This window comes from Rhinolophus sinicus, chromosome 9 (assembly GCF_057876585.1).
Source record: "Rhinolophus sinicus isolate RSI-liver-muscle chromosome 9, RSI-T2T, whole genome shotgun sequence".
Classification (NCBI taxonomy): Eukaryota; Metazoa; Chordata; class Mammalia; order Chiroptera; family Rhinolophidae; genus Rhinolophus; species Rhinolophus sinicus.
In genome coordinates this window covers 38542095-38560582 of record NC_142509.1, presented here as the reverse complement: position 1 = coordinate 38560582, position 18488 = coordinate 38542095, and the positions used below count along the sequence as shown (strand labels likewise).

The window sequence follows — 18488 nt, the reverse complement described above, 5'->3', positions numbered from 1 at the left end:
AGTATAAAACTAAGTAGATTAGGTCCTTGCTCTTTGGGGAACATGAACATTGGCCTTGATGGCAGTGGCTTGTGGCCATATCATCTGCCGCCAACGTCTGCGAGGAACATTTCAAAGAACCAGAGCTCCTCGAGTTGGCAGACAAAGCCATTATGTTGGCAACAGATGGCGCTCACCACATGCTCGATGGAAATTCATGATTCACTGAGAGCCACTGCTGGCTTATAAGCCATGGAGACAGGCACTTAGAACCTATGGTCGTGGAGATGCCCCTGTGATCAACCATTAGTTTTCCTCAGGGTTTCTCAACCTCAGCCGTAGTGACTGGCATTTTGAGTTGGAATGGTGTTTGTTGGAGGGGGAGAGGGAGGCTGTCCCGTGCACTGTAGCAGATCTAGCGTCACCCCCACCTTGTATCCATGAGATTCCAGTAGAAACTCCCTCCCCACTTTTGAAAACCAACATGTCTCCAGATATTTCCAATGTCCCCGTGGGGGCGGGGGCAGTATTTGTCATTTTGTGACCAGCTTATTTCGCTTAGTATAATGTCAGCAAGGTTCATCCACATTGTGGCCTACATCAGAATTCCCTTCCTTTTTAAGGCTGAATCATATTGTCTTCTGTGGGCAAACCATTTTGTTTATCCATCATCTATCGATGAAGACTTGGCCGGTGGGAATCACGCTGCTATGAACATGGGTGTACAAACATCTCTTCGAGACCCTGCTTTCAATACTTTTGGGTGTATACACAAGAGTGGAATTGCTAAGTCATATGGTAATTCTCTCTTTAGTTTTCTGAGGAACGGCCATACTGTTTCCTGCAGCAGCTGCACATTTTACATTCCCACCAACAGGGCAGCCTTTTCCAATTTCTCCACATCCTTGTAAACAGCTTTTGTTTTTCTGATCGTAGCCATCCTCATAGATGTGAGGTGGTATTTCCCTGCAGGAGAAGTCCACCTTTAGACTCTAAGCAGGGTGTGAGCTGGGAACCTCTGGGGACGCCACGTAGAGACCAAGCAGAACAGTAACGTGTAAGCAAGGGAGCTGAACAGTGGGGTGAGAGGACTCGAATCCCAGAACGGGTGTGGGGACAACTTCAGGGCACATTCTGGGTGAATGACTCACTGCCACGATGCAAACATGACCATGTAGAAGCACCCCAGGGCCGTCCCACCCACGTCCCGGGAGGAGCCATGTTTGGACTCCCAGGAGCGATGGGTCCAATCCACGCAGCACTGGGTCAGAGACACTGAAAAGACTGTATTCCTTTCTGCTGTTAAGCGCACTCCACTTTTTAAAGATCCCTCTGAAAAGCTCAAAGGAAAGCAGCTTTTTTCAGGAAGTCGTGGCCAAAGTGACAGTAATACGAAAGCAAAACGCCAGTGGATGCTGGGATTTTAGGTAAACGTGGGATGCAGTCTCTGCCTTCTTCTAGGCATTGCCCTCACAAGCGGTTCCACCTGAGTGACAGCCACCATCCAGGTCTGCGGACTCTGCGTTTTCTCGCTGGATGCTCTCAAGGTCAGAAGACAGAGGAAGAATGTCCTACTTGACATAATTTTAAGGAAGCACGATGAAGTCCTAAGAACATGGATCCCACCTGGGAGGAAAGAGGGGCCAATGGGGCTCCAGCCACAGGGAAAGTGGGGTCACTGGGCTCATTTGGGGAAATGGCTGGTAATTAGGCCTGAGAGCCATGGCACACCTCCCTGCTCCTGGTCGTCCCTCCTACTCCATGCCCCTCCTTTCTCGGTAAAAAAGGGCATCGTACTTCTGAAAGCAGACTGGTGGGGCGCCCCGGTGGGCCTGAGGAAAGCACAAAGGACTAATACATACAAGAAGAGATACTCAACTTCTCTTGGGACATAGGAAATGAGAGCTGACCTAACAATGAAATTCCAAGAAAGGTTTTAAACCATTGCGATCAGAATGCTTTGGAACAGGTGGGCTTTTTCTCCCCCATGTGAGATTTTGATGTAGCTAATAATGCTTGGGGTTGCACGATTTCCCATATTTAGGGAACCTGGAGTAATGACACCAGTCAAAGTAGCAGCAAATTGGCACTTGAAAATACCCCAGTAGGCTGCAATGCAGCAATACCCAACACTCCTACAGCAATGATTACTCAAGCCCTTCGCTGGCCTCTCGTCTCCAGAAACGTCCAGATGGAAAGGGACTGTATGTCACAGGTCCACTTACGCATTCGGGAACGTGTTTGCTACAGACAAAGCTGTGATCTGGGGAACTCGAAAATGAAGATGACTTTCCAATGGGTAAAAGAATGTGGAACAAAGGAGGCAGGACTCGGTCAGCAGGGCTCTGCTTCCTTTCTCTTTTCACAGAGCTGGAGTCAATTTTAGGTTTAAACGTTTCCCACAACAGTCAAATCGCTCTCAAATGTTGCAGGAAAGCCGGGCTGCCTGGCAACCCAGATGTGTTGTGGGGAGCTGGGGAGGGGGCCCTGGGCAGGAAACATTATTTCTTCACTTCTTCCCAAGCAGAAGGAAAATTGTGCCTTTTCTCTGTTCCAGAAGAATACATTTAAAAAGACAAGCTGAAGAAAATGAAAACAAACCTTTCCTTTGGAGACGTTCGACAGGGAAATGAATGTTAGACAGAGTGTGGGAAAATGAGTTTCCAGAATCTTCCGAATGAGCTCCAATTTAGCAGGCCAGGCAAACTCGATTGCGTTTTCGGGTCTCCCCCTCGTGATGAGTCTGGGAACAGACCGGTCATTCCCAAGGGCTGCACTTGACCCTGCATATTGAGGCTCGGTTGGAAATGGAGACCAGCGATTACCCAGGGCCAGCCAGGTATCTGGAAATTACCTTTGAGGGCTTCTCACATCTTCAGACATAAAAGGGATCAGAAACTAAAGCACTCTCTGAAATGGAAGGATAATGGCACACGCACAGGCCGTGCTGAGTAATTAGAGGAGCAGATCTGAGCGCAGGCCTGGCCTCCCCAGCACAGAAGGGTTTCTCTCCATATGGCGCAGGCAGGGGTTCCCACCATAGCGTCACAGGGGCCATCCACTGGAATTACCAAGGCGCACACAGCCATCCTCAAGCACCAAGGGGGACGCAGTGGAAGGTTCTGAAACACGTCCGGTCGTCTGGCCCCCCTGGAGTGGGCTGACGAGTGCCTCTTCCCGATTCATGCCCATCCAGAACCTCGGAATGTGACCTGCTTTGCAAACTGGGTCTGTGCAGGTGCAACTGGTTAAGGATCTCAAATGAGATCGTTCTGGATGAGGGTGGGTCCTAAACCCAATGGCCGTGTCCTTGGCAGAGAAAAGAGAGGGAGATCGGAGATACACAGGCACAAGGAGAAACAGAAGGAAGGTCCATATGAAGCCAGGCAGTGGTTGGAGGGAGGCAGCCCCAAGCCAAGAGACCCCAGGGAGCGCCAGCTGCAGGAGGCAGGACGGACCCTCCCCCAGAGCCTGCACAGGGAGCCCGGCCCTGCCAGCACCTCCGTGTCAGGCTTCTGGCTCCAGAACTGGGAGAGAAGAAATTTCTAATGTTTTAAGCCACCTGGTTTGGGGCAATTGGTTACAGAATCCTTAAGAAGCGAATGCATTCTTCTGCTTTGAGCCCTGACTTACGTCAGGAGACACAACATGGCCGCCTCGGAGGACAGCGGGGTCCCCGGCCTGCACGGCAATGGTTGAGAAGTGATTCTGTTGTCCACAGCTGTAAACTGGAAGGTTCTACCTACAAGCCTTCATTTCCAGCGTGTCTTCAAAGCCACAAACGTGGTTGCAATGGTCTCGGGTTCCAGCATGGCCTCAGTTACTGGGAGTTGAGAAGGCTCTGCTCCCTTTAGAGAGGGCAGGGTCCCCATCTGAGCTTTGGAAGGATGTTTACGTAATATATGGGCTGGGCGTGGGCTAACTGAGAAGCAGGGGGTGCTAAGACCCTCTCAAGTGAGCTCTTTGTACCCCATGTCCCTCCTTACAGCTTCACTCATCTGACCCCTCGCTAGTTGGGATGGACGTTTGAGTTTGCCTCTTTCAAACTGCACATCTGATGTAAGCCCGCTGGTCCCTGCTTCGGCCATTCTCATTAACTGGAAATGTTGAAGTGGCTTCGCATGGTGACATGGTACAAAGTATAACACACCAATACGTGAGCATCAGTGGAAAAAGGTTCAACCTCGCAAGATCCTAAGAATATTGTTTAGTGTGGGAAAGCCAGCTTAACAAACATTTGGTCACTTGATGGAAAAAGCCTCCACAGACTAGAGTAAAAAGAAAAAAAAAAGTATCTGGTTTGATGTTTAATGCGTGGTTAGGTTATTGTTTGGTTTAGAGGTTCTAAAGCAAAGCCAAAGCCAACAATCTTTGCTATAATACACATCATCTCTTGCGATATCTTTCCTTGAGGTGGGGGGGTTATTTTTTTAAGTATACGCACAGTTCAGTGGTGTCTGGTATATTCACAAAGTTGTGCAACCATCACCACTATCTAATCCTAGGGTGCTTTCACCCCCGTACCCATTAGCGGAAATCCCCACTGGCCCTCTCACTGGGTCCTTCAGTCTTCTGGGGGGACTGTCTCCTCACTCACAGTGCTGTACTTTAAAAAGAAAACTGATCTCTTGGGATTTATGCCCCACAGGCTCTATAACAGTCCTGGCACACAAGCCCTACCCAGAAGGGGCAACGCAGCCATGCAAATCGCCGAACTACTGTCACTTATTCTTGAAAAACATCACGAGGCCCAGAAGAGTGTGCAGAGAAGGAGGTGGAGAATTTCTATTTTTATTTACGGTGGGCTGGTGACGTGAGCTGAGGGGGCAGCGGCCTGGGAGGGCGGGGCTGGTGGCTGGGCCACTGGCTGACAGGACATGAGACAGCTACCCGAGGGCCACAGAAAGCCAGAAACACGCATGTGCAAAGCCGGTGATTCCACACATCTTCTCTCCTCCTCAGTTGACTCCGAAATAGTCCGTATCTTTCACTATCTCACTGATTAGACTGATTGGACACTTAGCTCTTGGGGGTAAGGAATATAATGACGAAACCCATATGCTCATTGTCAGAAGAGAAACTGAGGACGCACCGTCTCAGCAGCTTTCGCCCAAAGGAATTTCTTCATGCTCCCACCCAAGTCTGCACACGGACCATCCAGACAACTGTACTCTTTGCGAGTCAAAGATGTAGACCAGCGACTGTCAATCGGGGTGATTTTGTCCCTCAGAAGACATTTGGCAACACCTGGTGATGTTTGTTTGTCACACTGGAGAGGGGATGCTACTGGCATCTAGTTGGCAGAGACTAAGGATGGCCCTACATCTCCTACAATGTGCAGGACAGGCCCCAACAAAGCATCACCCAGCCTGAAATGCCCAGTGCCTGGCTGGAGAAACCCTGGCGTCGACTCGACCACTTTGTCCGCTGGTCATCTGCGTTCACTGCGAGCCGTGGAGACGGGACATTTACTGTGCGCAAGCTCACGGCAGCCTCTTAATCTAATCCTGTGGCAGGAGGACGCGTGTGACTCTCTTAGCATCTAATTCCAGTCACTGAACTGCAGGTTCTGAATTAGCTACAGTGGGAGACCCAACCCGCGTCTTAGGAACCGACTTGATATAAATCCATAACTCAGCGGGCCTTTGAATTAAATCCACGTTGCGTTCTTTTTTTCTATGGACGAGAGTAGCATTTATGGAAATGATCTGGTAAAGGACACATAGGCCAAGGTTCCATATATGTTACTGTCCCTATAAAAGTCCCCAGAAGTCAGGCTATCTCCACAAACCACAGCCTTGTAAGAAAAGCCTCAGGGCAAGATGATGGAGCATGTCTGTGGGTTTCACCATCAGGAGAGGTCTCTCAAAGTCCTTCCACATGAATCACCCAGCCGAGTGGTCCCAGTGACGGGTCACGTGATTTCTCATGTGCTCTCACCAGCCTCCGTGGGCAGAGGCAGCTGGATGGATGCAGGCTTCCAAAAGCAGCCACACTCCCTGCGAGGAAAGGCTGGGGTTCCCCAAACTTCTGCTGAGCCTCCCACAGACTTCACTGTTTTTGCCACATCTGCGTACATCCTCCGAATATGGGTTTCTTAAAACAGTTAATGTACACGTTTAAATTCAACATGTTACCTGAAAAGGGACAACCTGCTTCTCCCACTGTCTTCACGTCCCTGTCATGGCAGCCGCATCCTTCATGCGGGTGTGTTGGAGTCCGTCTTGACTCTGCCTCTCTGCAGGGCTTTGGTGATCGGCAAGGTCCAGAAGGTGGAAACGGAACTGCCACGCTCCCCGGCACCAGTCAGCGCCCAGCCCAGACCACGCTGCGATGACCCTCTGGCTCCAAAAGCTCTTGTCATCATACATATTTTTTCCCTCTTTAAAGAAAATCATGGTGAAATGAAAAGCAATGTAGCTTAGAGTACAAACTGGGTAACTGTTGTTTAATGCAAGGCACGGTGTCCTTTTACTGCACAAACAGAATCCAATGCTCATGGAAAGTTTGATGGATGTTTAAAAACAACCCTGTTAGTAATAGCCAACATTCATATCAGCCCTTTTTATGCGCCAGACACTTACAAGCATCTTATAAATAAATATCAGTGCACTGTGTCCTCCCACCTGTGTGGCAGTAGCTACTTGAATCACATCTGATTTAGCGATGGGGAAACTGAGGCCCCGGGGTTAGGTGACTTGTCTATAGAGCCACAGCCAGGAAATGGTACAGACAGGATCAGAACCGAGGACAGCTGGTGGCAGGACCTTTGTTCCCCACCCCCATGCTTGTCTCTGTGATGAAAAATACAGCAAATAGCTCTTGTCTCCGGGGAACCAGGTGTGACTGCTGACCTGGAGCCACAGGCAGTGCAGACGTCCCCAGCTCGGCAGACACGGAGCCTGCGTTTCTGAAGACAGAAGCTCAGGATAAGCACCATGGGAAGACTCTTAGGGCCCTAGAATTTGAAGACCTGTTAGGCACGCTGTCGGTTCCCCGGTGCCGTCATTTTCGACAGAATGACGTGAAACCAAGGGCGCTGAGGGACTCAGCGAAACAGACCTCAGACTTTTCAGATCAGCATAGTTCCTGCTCGGCAGGAGGAAGCAACCCCGGATCCTTTCATCTAAACTGGTGCCATCCTGGCCCCACGATTGTGAGGTTGGGACACTTTTCAGTAAGTCACAAGCACCCTGTGGCAGGAGGCTTATCCCTCCCTCCGGACACAAAGTCCGCGGGTGCCCCTGACCAGGGGGCTGACAGTACCCACATGACGGTGAACTCGATCTCTTATAAAAGAAGTGGGGTTTCCTTATGCCACGTTGTAAAAGGCCTCGATCAAAAACCGCTATCAGAGGAGGCTCGGGTAAGATCAGTCCACTCAAACACTGAAAGAAAAACCTGGAAGGATGGTGACAACACACGCACTTCAGGAAAGAATTATTATTCAAACCCGAAGGAATAAGAAGCGCCTGGAGGAACTCCCTGAAACCTCGGAATGCATTTTGTAAAAACATGAAAACCTTTTAACGTGACCTTCCTTAAAAGTCACAGCACAAAAGTTCAACAGAAATGAAAAGTGCTGTAACACACTATCATTCTCGTTTGCGAATATTTCCCCAAGCAACTCATTCAACACGTGATTAATTTTTGTTCTAAAAAGCACTAAAGCACAGCTGCAATTATAACCTCAGTCCTTCTTAACTATAAAAAAAAATATCCCCCAAAACTGATTTTTATCGTCTTTATGTTTTGAACAAATCTCAATCAAATACGCTTTTCCATAATTGTGAAATTCTGGTCCACATTTAAGAGGATTTGCTTTACCCCCCACCCCCCAGTATTAACTATCCCCAGATAACAGGTGCTCTTGGGCCAAACCTTAGAACCACTCATTACACAGAGTGACAGGGCAGTCCTGTCCCAACTTGGGTGCAATCTGCTGAACCAGCAGTGGTGACGGCAGGTGGGTTATTCTCTTGTTGATTTAAATTAGTTTCTGTTTTTCTTTTTTATGAGAGGTATTCCTCTGCTGAATAATTTTCTGTTGGGCACATTCCATTAATCTTTGCTAAGAACTGGACTCATGAACTGGGGGTTTCCCAGCGACTACCTGGCAATAGTGAACCCCACCAAGTCAGGAATAGGGTATTATCTCTGGCTTTTTCCACATATACACCCAGAGTGAGGTATCACACTGCTTCTGTCTTTTCTTGGGCCCGCTGACCACGTACGTTCAACCATGCAAACACTAAACAGTATTAGCATATCTACTGAAGAATTGAGAGCTAAAGAAGAATCATACCCATCTCCAAATTCAATGGTAATTCAAGGTCAAAAGAGCTGGTGCAGAGTCTGGCTTCCGCTGTGAAGGACGTTCCCTGCAGGTCGGGAGCTTGACAGCTCAATCTACCCGCCCCCCCAGCACCCAGCCCACGGCACCCAGCCCAGTCTCCCCGCCCACGCCAAGACTCCCGTGGGCCAGTGTGGGCACCTACCTCAAGATGAAGAAATCCACGGTGGAGCTGCTGGCGACGGTGACATAGGCAGTGACCACTTCTCCTTGCTTGACCGGCCGGGAGGGCAGCCAGACGGCCACGTTGCCGTCCAAACGCAGCTCCCTGAGCTGAGCGGCGCTGTCCTGCGCCCGGTAGAGGCCCACGGAGCCGATCCGCTGCAGGTGGGACGTGGTGTCCTCCAGGCCGTCCTTCCCCGGGCGGATGGCATTGCCTTTCCTGACGTCCCCGCCGGCACAGTCCCCGCGCTCGTCCCCCGCGTGCACCGCGTAGTACAGCTCCACCGCGCTGCCCTCCGCGGGCTCCGCCGGCCTCTTCCTCCCGGCCAGCACGGCGGGGGCGCTGAACCAGCTGGACAGCAGCTGCAGCTGCGCCACGCACAGCCCCAGGTCCCCCCGCAGCCGGCAGCCGCCCCGCACCTCCCGGGTCTCCCGGAAGGCGAACACCCGCAGGCAGGGCAGCTGCTCCCCGGGGCTGCGCTCGGCCCAGTCTCGGCCCACGACGTGGAACAGAACCTGCACGGTGGGCCGGCCCGGGTAGACGCGGTCCCGCAGGATGTGGGCCTTCAGCTTCCAGTTGAAACTGAACTTACTGGTTGGGCCCAGAAAGTTTGAGACCAACATCAAGTCCAGAGGCACGACCTTTTCCACAGTAAAGGGCCCGTAGCTGGCATTTAGTATCGGGGGCCGCTTGGCTCTGTAGGTGAAGAAGGACTCCACGCGCGACTGCAGGCTGGAGTTGTGCGCGGTGTCCTGGCGGGTCTCCCTCAGGAAGAAGGTGGTCTCTGCCCGGAGGACATGGAAGCTCGCCGGCAGGTAGGGGGGCAGCGAGGAAACTCTCTGTATGGTGTCGGCCACCCCACGGCCCTCTATCACTGGGGACAGAGAAAGGAAAGAAGAAACAAAGATGAGAGGTCACTGGGCTCCTTAGCAGTCCCTCGGTCCACAAGCAATTTAGAAACGAGAGATAAACACGCCAACGTCACCTTGGTCAGAATTTTCATGTTCCTTCCGGAATCAGCCAGTAAGTGAGCCTACATTCTCTGCAACTTACACATGCGTCATGTGTTAGGTTGAACCACAGGCAACTGACACTTTCGTATGTTAAGAATGGGTGCACAGTGGCAATTCCGTGTGGTTCCATCAAACAGAAAGCCCGCAAGTTACGGATGAGTGGAAAGTGAATATATTTACTAATAAATTGCATGAGTTTAAAACACATTTAACAGTACTGGGATGTGAATAGAAAAGACAAAGGGAATAGAATAGTCCATAAAGAAAGCCACTTGCGGGCCAGCCTGGTGGCTCAGGCGGTTGGAGCTCCGAGCTCCTAACGCCGAAGGTTGTCGGTTTGATTCCCACATGGGCCAGTGGGCTCTCAACCACAGGGTTGCTGGTTCGACTCCTGGACTCCCACAAGGGATGGTGGACTGTGCCCCCTGCAACTAACAATGGCAACTGGACCTGGAGCTGAGCTGCGCCCTCCACGACTGAGATTGAAAGGACAACAACCTGATTTGGAAAAAAATCCTGGAAGTACACACTGTTCCCCAGTGAAGTCCTGTTCCTCCTCCCCAATAAAATCTTTAAAAAGAAAGAAAAAAAAGAAAGCCAGTGCATCTGGAAATTCAGTATGTGATAAGTTTGATAAGGTTGACACTGCACATCATAGGGCAAAGGCAGACTCCTTAATAAATGGTGGGACGACTGGCTAGACACCTCGGGAAAAAGATAAAATCAGATCCATACCTCACACCACACACAAGAGTACACTTTAAATGGATCCATGATCTAAACGTAAGGGAATGAAATGTTTCCAGCACTAAAAGAAAAAAATGGATGAATTCCTCTATAACATGGGTGTAGAAAAAGCTTTCTAATTATGATTCAAAATCCAAATACAGTTTAAAAAAATGATACGCTTGCCTATGTAAAAAATAATAATTTAAAAACTCTTTTGCCTCGGAAAAAGGGGTTATAATCAAAGTCAAAAGAAGAATGGCAAACGGGGAGGGAGACATGGCCAACTGCACACGTATGATCCTCAACCCAGCCTGCAGGTGGGTTTTGTTTTGCTCACAATACTTTAAAAGATCGCTATGAATGGGCACCGTTTTAAACACCGGGAAGTAACTAAGTTCCCAGCGTTTCCTCACACCTGGATGCACTGGCACCAGGCAGGCCTCGTGCTCCCACAGCAATAACAGGAGATCCCAGCAGCCCACACTGCTCAGTTAGGTTTGACCCTCGGGGACACTTCAGTTTGAAAGCGCCGATTAGCATCTTCCAGGCAGGTTAGTCCAGGGCCACGGGGGGCTGTAGATCAGCGCTGAGAGGATGGAGCCTCCCTGGTCTTCCGTCTGCCTTGGTCCATCGCGGAACCACAGCAGTACAACCAGCGGGCTCCTTGCTGTTGGAAGGTCATCCTCTCTAAAGATCCCCGCGAGCTTATTCTGCCATTATTGGTGGTTCCACGGAGGACTGGCGACCCCCAGGGCACAGGAGGTGAACGTGCCCCAACTGTGAACATTGCAAAGCCCAAGAAAGCCCATTGCTCATCATTCAAAACCAGCCCAGAAAACGTGAACAAGCCCCCATTCATAGATGGACAGACATGACCACAGTTCCCCCCTTTCTTCCCATCTTTCCAACCTTCCCCCCATCCGGCTTCTGGGGCAGCCTCATGCATCTCCTGTCAGGAAGTTCTCCCAATCTTTCTCCGTCAGGGACACTGGCTGTCAGATCAAAGCTGCCTTTGGTGCTGCAGCCAAATGGACGTGGGTTATCAGGATGACTTTTCAAAGAAGGAGCTGTCTCCCCTGTTCTTTGCCCAGAGGCCCTGTTCTGAGGTCACCAATAACAGGGTACTTGGCCCCTCTCTCTGGGGATGTCTCAGTGCTTCCATTTTAACCCACTCACGTCAGAGCCAGGGAAAACACTCTCAAAAGGCCCTGCCAAGGCCCCACATTCCAGGAAGGGCCTGGCTCTATGTTCTTAAAAAAAAAAAATCATTGACTGTTTAAGCAGCTTGTAATGTTGTACACAAGGCAATGGACTAATTGCCACATTGGATGCTTTTATTCTGATGTATTCATCCCTCTCCAAAAAAGCTCTTAAACCTTGAAGTGTAGAGACTTAGAGACTCATTTGTTTGGAGGAGGTAGTGGGCCAAGGGCTCTCTGATGGAACAGAGCAAGGATTGGAAGGCCCATCTCGGTAGGGGAACATTCTACAAGGGGAAGTATGTGTCCACAAGCTTTATCGTCATTCTTCACTTTTCCTGCACGTAAGGATTCCTTTTTTCTACTTTGTGGTCTTTTTACAAAAAAAAACAAAAAACAAAAAAAAAGCCTAAAACATGAACCTTTTGCTATTAAGCGTATGGTGAGTTTATTTTCAATAAATGGTGAGTTTATTTACAATAAAGTTGGAGTGGGCTTGCTGGCTTGCTGTTTCCTCTGTGAGGATTCTTCCATTATGTGAGCAAGTCACTCCTGATCCTTCACATGGGGAAAAAGTGTCTAGTTCTTACTTTCCGGCTGAACCTAGTTCTGAGTTTTTCCAGTTCAAGAGAGATTTAACTTGAGCCAAGAAGAGGCAGGCATTATAAAGAAGAGAGTGGGGTCTGGTATAGTGGTTATGGATGTGGAGTTTGGCCACAGAGATCTAGGGTTGATCTACTCAACAGCCATGTGATGTGGGCCAAGTTCTTATCTCCTTGGAGCTTCAGTTTCCATTGATGGGTGGGTGGATGGATGGATGGATGGATGGATGGATGATGGATGGATGGATGATGGATGGATGATGGATGGATGGATGATGGATGGATGGATGGATGGATGGATGGATAATGGATGGATGGATGATGGATGGATGAATGGATGGATGATGAATGGATGGATGGGTGATGAATGAATGGATGGGTGGATGAGTGGATGATGGATGGGTGATGAATGAATGGATGGGTGGATGGGTGGATGGGTGGATGGATGGATGGATACATAGGTAGATAGAAAGATAGGTAGGCAGACAGAGCTAGATATGTAGGATACAATAGAGCAATTACCAATGCCCCAGTTGTCCTTCTGTATCTACACCTTTGGATGTGACTTTGTAATCCTCCCTTCACTGACCCATTTCTTGAGTCTAGGCTAGCCTTGTGATTTGCTTTGACCAACAGAATATAGCAGAAGAGACAATGCGCAAATTCCAAGTGCAGTTTTCATGAGGCACGGCACATTCCCAACACCTCTCTTTTGGATTCCTGCCTTCACCAAAAAGAAGCCCAGGCTAGCATCCTGGAGGATGAGAGACCACGTGGAGGAGAACAGAGTTATCCCAGCTTTGAGGCTCAGGTGATTTCACACTATCTCCACGTACCTCCCACAATCAACCACATGGACTCATGAGAATGGCTTCCCCTGGAGCTGTGTGCAGCCCCACCTGCACCCTCACACGCTACGGCACTGTTTTCAGCACCTCAACCCATCTCATTTAGGGGGACACTGGTCTAGCAAATTAAGGAAGGAGTCTTTGTTGTATCTCTCTCCTGACACTTTATCTCTTGACTCAAGGAAACCATCCAGGGCTGCCAGGACTTCATGAGCACTGAGAAACATCCACTCTCTTGTTCTGGTTCATGTGCTCACACCTACGTCTCCCAGAAAGATAGGATTATTGAGTAATTTTTATTGATCTGGAAAAGTCCAATTCTGACTTCCTAAGGCCACAGCAGAGGGGAACAGAGGATTGGTTGACAGCTGCCCCTTTCTATCTGGCCTCCCACTGACAGCACATTCATTTGCTCTCTCCCTTCCTGTTTATCCATCTTCTTTATCTGTGCTTGCCTGCCAGTGTTGGGGATATTGTGTCCCCCATTGGTTGTTCATCAGAGAACTTGACTGCAGAGCCGCTGGCGGAAATTGAGTTTTTGAGATTCTGAGATAATGAACCTAGGACACATCCATGTCACTTAGCACCCAGAGTAACATCAGGGGAAATGACCCATTCAGTCAACATAATGCATCACCTCCATCACGATGCTCTCTTTGGGATATGTTGACCAGGATGGAATCTTTAGAGTTGGTTCTCTCTGAGCTGTGATGTGAAGGATGGGGCAGGTCTAGGGACATTGAAGGGACTAGGGAAAGGATTCCAGGAGGGGGAGAGCCTGAGCAAAGGATCGGTGGAGAGAAAGCTGGGACCGCGGTGTGTGAGGAACGGGAAGTCGGTCTAGCAAGGTGGGCTGGGGCCAGCTTTTGCCCTGAATTGGGTCAGCAGTGGATGAAAATACCTTGGTGAAAGTACCCACTTTCCTCTTCAATTGGATAAGATGAAAATAAACATCCTTGGAATAACCCAAATGCAAAAGTGGTGTAATTTCGGGGCATGCGAGGGACTTTCACAAAGAACCTCTAAGTAGGTGGCTCTCAACGAAGGGTGATTTTTGTCCCCAGAGACACCTGGGAATGTCTGCAGACATTTTTGATTCTCACAATTGGGAAGAGGGCCAGAGTGCTTCTGGCATCTAGAAAGTAGAAGACACCCCACAATGCCCAGGACGGGCCCACCACAACGACGTGTCCAGTCCAAAATGTCAGTAGTGTCGAGGCTGAGAAACCCTAATCTAACATGATTCATACAGAAAGTGCTCGTGGTTTGTCAGAGGCACCACAGAGACAGAGGAAGGAATTTAGTCAAACCGTCCCCAGCCCAGGGAGAGGAAATGCATCAGAGTGGTCTAGAGCGTTCCTTGTCAAACAAAGACGAAAATGAGAAGATGGGGTACATGTGTACAACGGAATACTACTCAGCCATAAGAAAGGATGAAACACTGCCGTTTGTGACAACATAGATGGATCTTGAGAGCATCGTGCTAAAGCGAAATAAGTCAGATGGAAACAGACAAGAACCGCATGACTTCAGTCAGATGTGGGATATAAAACTGAAGGTAACAAACAGACACACTCATAGACACAGACAATACCATGATGGTCTCCAGAGGGGGAGAGGTGGGGGGAGGATGAAAAGGGTAAAGGGGGTCGAATACTTGGTGACGGAAGGAGACTGGGCTTGGGTGGTGAGCACACAATAGAATAGACAGAGGATGTATTATAATATTGTATACTTGAAACCTATATAATCTGATTAACCAATGGCACCCCAATGAATTTAATTAAAAATGAATTCATGTACCCAATGAAATATATAAGGGTTTTGTTTGTTTTATGGGGTTTTTTTTGTTTGTTTTTTTAACAAATACCTTAAACTTATGGGCTTCAGAATCCTTATCTCTATAACAGAAATCATATCAAAACCACTGCACGTAGAGCAATAAGCAAAGCACCCAGCATGTAGGACACGCCTAAGAACTGGGAGAAGTTGCTGCCCCAATAATAATAATAATAATAATAATAATAATTATTATTATTATGTTATAATCATTACCATTATTTCAATGTTGGTAAAGAATAGCAAAAAGTTTGTAAGGCTTCAGAAATGTGAAAAAAATTGGGTGACATCCATAATTCGTGAAAATGAAAATTGGGATGATATCCAGATGAGAAAACAAGTCTGGAACCCAGGGAGAGGGACTCCTTCAGTGACTTCGGCGGCATGCCGTGCACCCCTGTCTCAGGTTACCCCAACATCAGACACCTGCAGAACAGACCCGCCTCTCCCCATGTCTCCAGGAAAACCCTGGTTGCATTGGAACCGAGCTGGCCTGAGTGTTGAGAGGGGTTTTTCATTCCCTGTTTGTGATTCATTAACGTTCTCCAGACACAGACACAGTGCCTCGTTCTGCTAAATATGCTGCTTCGTTTCCTTTTTCTTGAAACAAAAGGCACCTTGATAAATGGATTATTTGATTTCAATGCCTCTTCTGAACAAACCCCTTGGTCTCCTTTGCTGAAATTACAAAGAGTGGTTTGCAATTTCGGGACAGTCGAACTCTCCTTGAAAAGAGCAGGTCCCCAGATTCCCCTCTGAGTCCCTGGGCAGGCATCTCCCCCTTTTCGTCTGGGAGAACCCCAAAATCACTCTCAGGTGCTCCTCTAGGAGGCCGAGGAAGTGGAGCAAAGCAGACGCCCCTTTCAGAGACAAATTCTCGAACGCACCCGATGCTGAGGGTTTATCAGCCTGAGAACCGTGCCCAGGGCAGCAGAGGAAGTATTTCGCAGGCAAAGTTATAACTCTGAGATGCAGTGTTTAACTGCACTGTCTGTATCTCCTGACCTTGAGCTTGGCAAATGGCATGCGTGATGGCCATGTGGCCAATTCTTCCATTGGCCCTGGGGCTTGGAGCCCAGGTCCACACAACAGGTTCTGACGGGCTCAAGCCAGGGTCCCACTCCACCCCCACCAAGGGAGGCAACAACGCCCCACCCTGAAATGGTGCATGGGTTCCCTACTGAGGCTTTAACACATTACCACAAACTTAGGGGCTTAAGATGGGAAAAAACAATTACAATTCTGGAAGTCAGAAGTCTAAAGTGAAGGGGAAGTCTGTGTCCCCGCCTCGTCCCTCTTCGAGAGGTGGCCTGCACGCCTTGGCTCCCGGCCCCCTCCTCCCTCTTCAAAGCCAGGCGCTCGCAGCCCCTCTTCCCTCTGACCTCCTGCCTCCCTCTCATAAGGACACTTCTGATGGCATCAGCCCACCTGCATGACCCAGGGCCATCTCCCGTCTCAAAATCCTTAACTGAATTCACAGCAGCAAAGTCCCTTTCCCCACGGAAGGTGACATAGTCATAGTTTCTGGCAATTGAGAAACAGACACCTGGGGGGCGTGATTCAGCCTCCCGCAGAGGGCTCCCAGGGTATTGTGGAGGGGTGTGTGGTCAACACCGGCAGTTAGAGAGCAGGGTCCAGCGTCCAGCTCTGCTAGACAGCCTGCAAGGCACGAGGCAGTCCCACACATGAAATCATGGCGCAGGTCTTGCGTGACTTCTGATGGGCCCACTGGACATCACAAACGTGAGAGCCTGTGATAAACATCCGGGCCAGGGATCTATCCCAGACACCCACAAGGAAACTGAGGGAGGGCCACGATTTAATACACTGTGTGTTTTCTGGTATCACGACTGCTGGCGTGAGGGCTACACTTTGATTTCATGGAACTTTACAAAAGCGTTGTTTGTCTTTTTGGAGAGTTGCATGAACAATGACCAAGCTGCTTGTGAAATCCAAGCCGCTCAAACTTAGCTATTCCAGTCTGACCCTGTGGCTGATACATCAGTGGTGACAACACAGCGGCCAGTAGCTGACTACTTAACTCAGTCTTCTGGAGATACACGTTACGATATTATTTGACTATGGATTCTTTTGGTCGTGTTTTCCTCTCTATGAAGTTCGGGCAATTTTTGATTTATTTTTAATAATGTATGTAGGTAGTTACAAGGTTACAAATTTGGTTTTAGATGCATAAAGGTGAGGGTTGAGAACCAGTGGTCTAATCCAGGGGTTGGCAAAATTTTTCTCAAAGGACCACATAATAAACATCTGAGGCTTTGCAGGCTAAGAGGCAAAATCAGTATCACGTGGGTACTTCTATCACCATTTAAAATGTAACCGTTTACATTTTCACGTTTTACCATTCTTACATTTTATGTCACTATTACTTAGCTTGTGGGCCAGTGGTTCTCATTTGGGGGCACTCTTGCCACCCAGGGGACATCTGGCAATGTCTACGATGTTTCTGATTGTCAAGGGTGGGATGGGATGAATGCCAGTCGCATCTCGTGGCCAGTGGCCAGCGTGTCCGACACCCACCATGCACAGGACAGCCGCAGGGCAGAGCACCGGGTCCCAGAGGTCAGCAGTGCTGGGGCTGGGGGCTGTGCCCGGGGCCAGTGTGGCCAGCGAGCTGGACTCCTGCGGAAGAAGTGCCCTCATTCCTAAGAGAAACACGAGAACAAGCATCTTCCTCCCCACAGGCAAGCGAGCACCCAGGTCACCCCATCAATGCTGCCATCCTTCCCGAAACGCTGAGTGAAACTCCCAGAGACAGTATCAGGGATGGGAGGACCCAGCTGAGGGATCCTGGGTCGTGACAACCACGAGGGAACACTGGACACACACACCCTAAACCTTGCCCCCTGCGCTGTCCTTCCCGATCTGTGAACCAATGCACGTCCATTTAGTACAGAGTTTTTGTCTTGCTTTCAGCCAAAAGCTTCTAAAGTGATACACTTTGGCTTTGTCCCAACTGAAGTTACACAGCATCACAAATCATACACAGAAGGGAGCGGCACACATTTCTGTCAAGGCCCAGAGAGGAAACATTTTAGGTTCTGGGGCCAAATGGTCTGTGTTGCGATCACTCAACCCTCAACCACTCAAACAGCCAAGGACAAATGGAAGCTGTGTCCCAATAAAACTTTATTTATAAACATTGAAATTGGAATTCCATAGAATTTCCACGTCAGAAACATTATTGTTATAAAAAAAAAAATGTTTCCCCAACCACTTAAAAATGTAAAGCGATTTTTAGTTTGGGGGCCACACAAGAAGAGGGGTGGGCTGGATTTGGGGTGTGACATCTGACACAAACAAAGCCTTTCGAAGAGCTGTGTTTCAGGTACATGATAACTTTCTTGGTGGTTCCTTCGGGGCATTTTTACAGTATGAATTACATCCCAGCTTTACCTCATGGCTCCAAAATGTAAATGAGGCTTTTACTATGGCTCCAAAACAGTTTAGAAATGTAAGCAAAATAATAAACAAACAAACAAACAAAAATAATTGATCAAATTCAAACATCAGAAGGGATCTAGAGTTGCTTCACGTGACCCTTTCAGGCAGAACTGCCCATGTATCCTATGGTTTCAAGATGTTTCGCTGTGTCTTTTCAAAGACACAGGCATTTATTTGTCACAGATGGTGGTATTATTTATGATGAAACCTTACATTAATCCTGAGAGTCCCAATTAGCTCCATTCATGTAAATAAAAGGGAACAGCGTTTCTGTTCTTTAGGATGGTCTTTGCCTCAAAAA

The 18488-nt window shown here is 48.9% G+C and overlaps 1 protein-coding gene across 5 annotated transcripts in view; it reads right to left on the bottom strand.

Moving 5' to 3' along the window:
* TMEM132C (transmembrane protein 132C) overlaps positions 1 to 18488 on the bottom strand; it is a 268198-nt gene that overhangs the window by 167843 nt on the left and 81867 nt on the right. For all 5 annotated transcript variants that reach the window (XM_088801091.1, XM_088801089.1, XM_088801092.1 and 2 more), the window contains exon 2: positions 8478 to 9369. In XM_088801091.1, coding sequence (XP_088657217.1) covers positions 8478 to 9369 — 892 coding nt within the window. The remainder of the gene's footprint in view (positions 1 to 8477; positions 9370 to 18488) is intronic.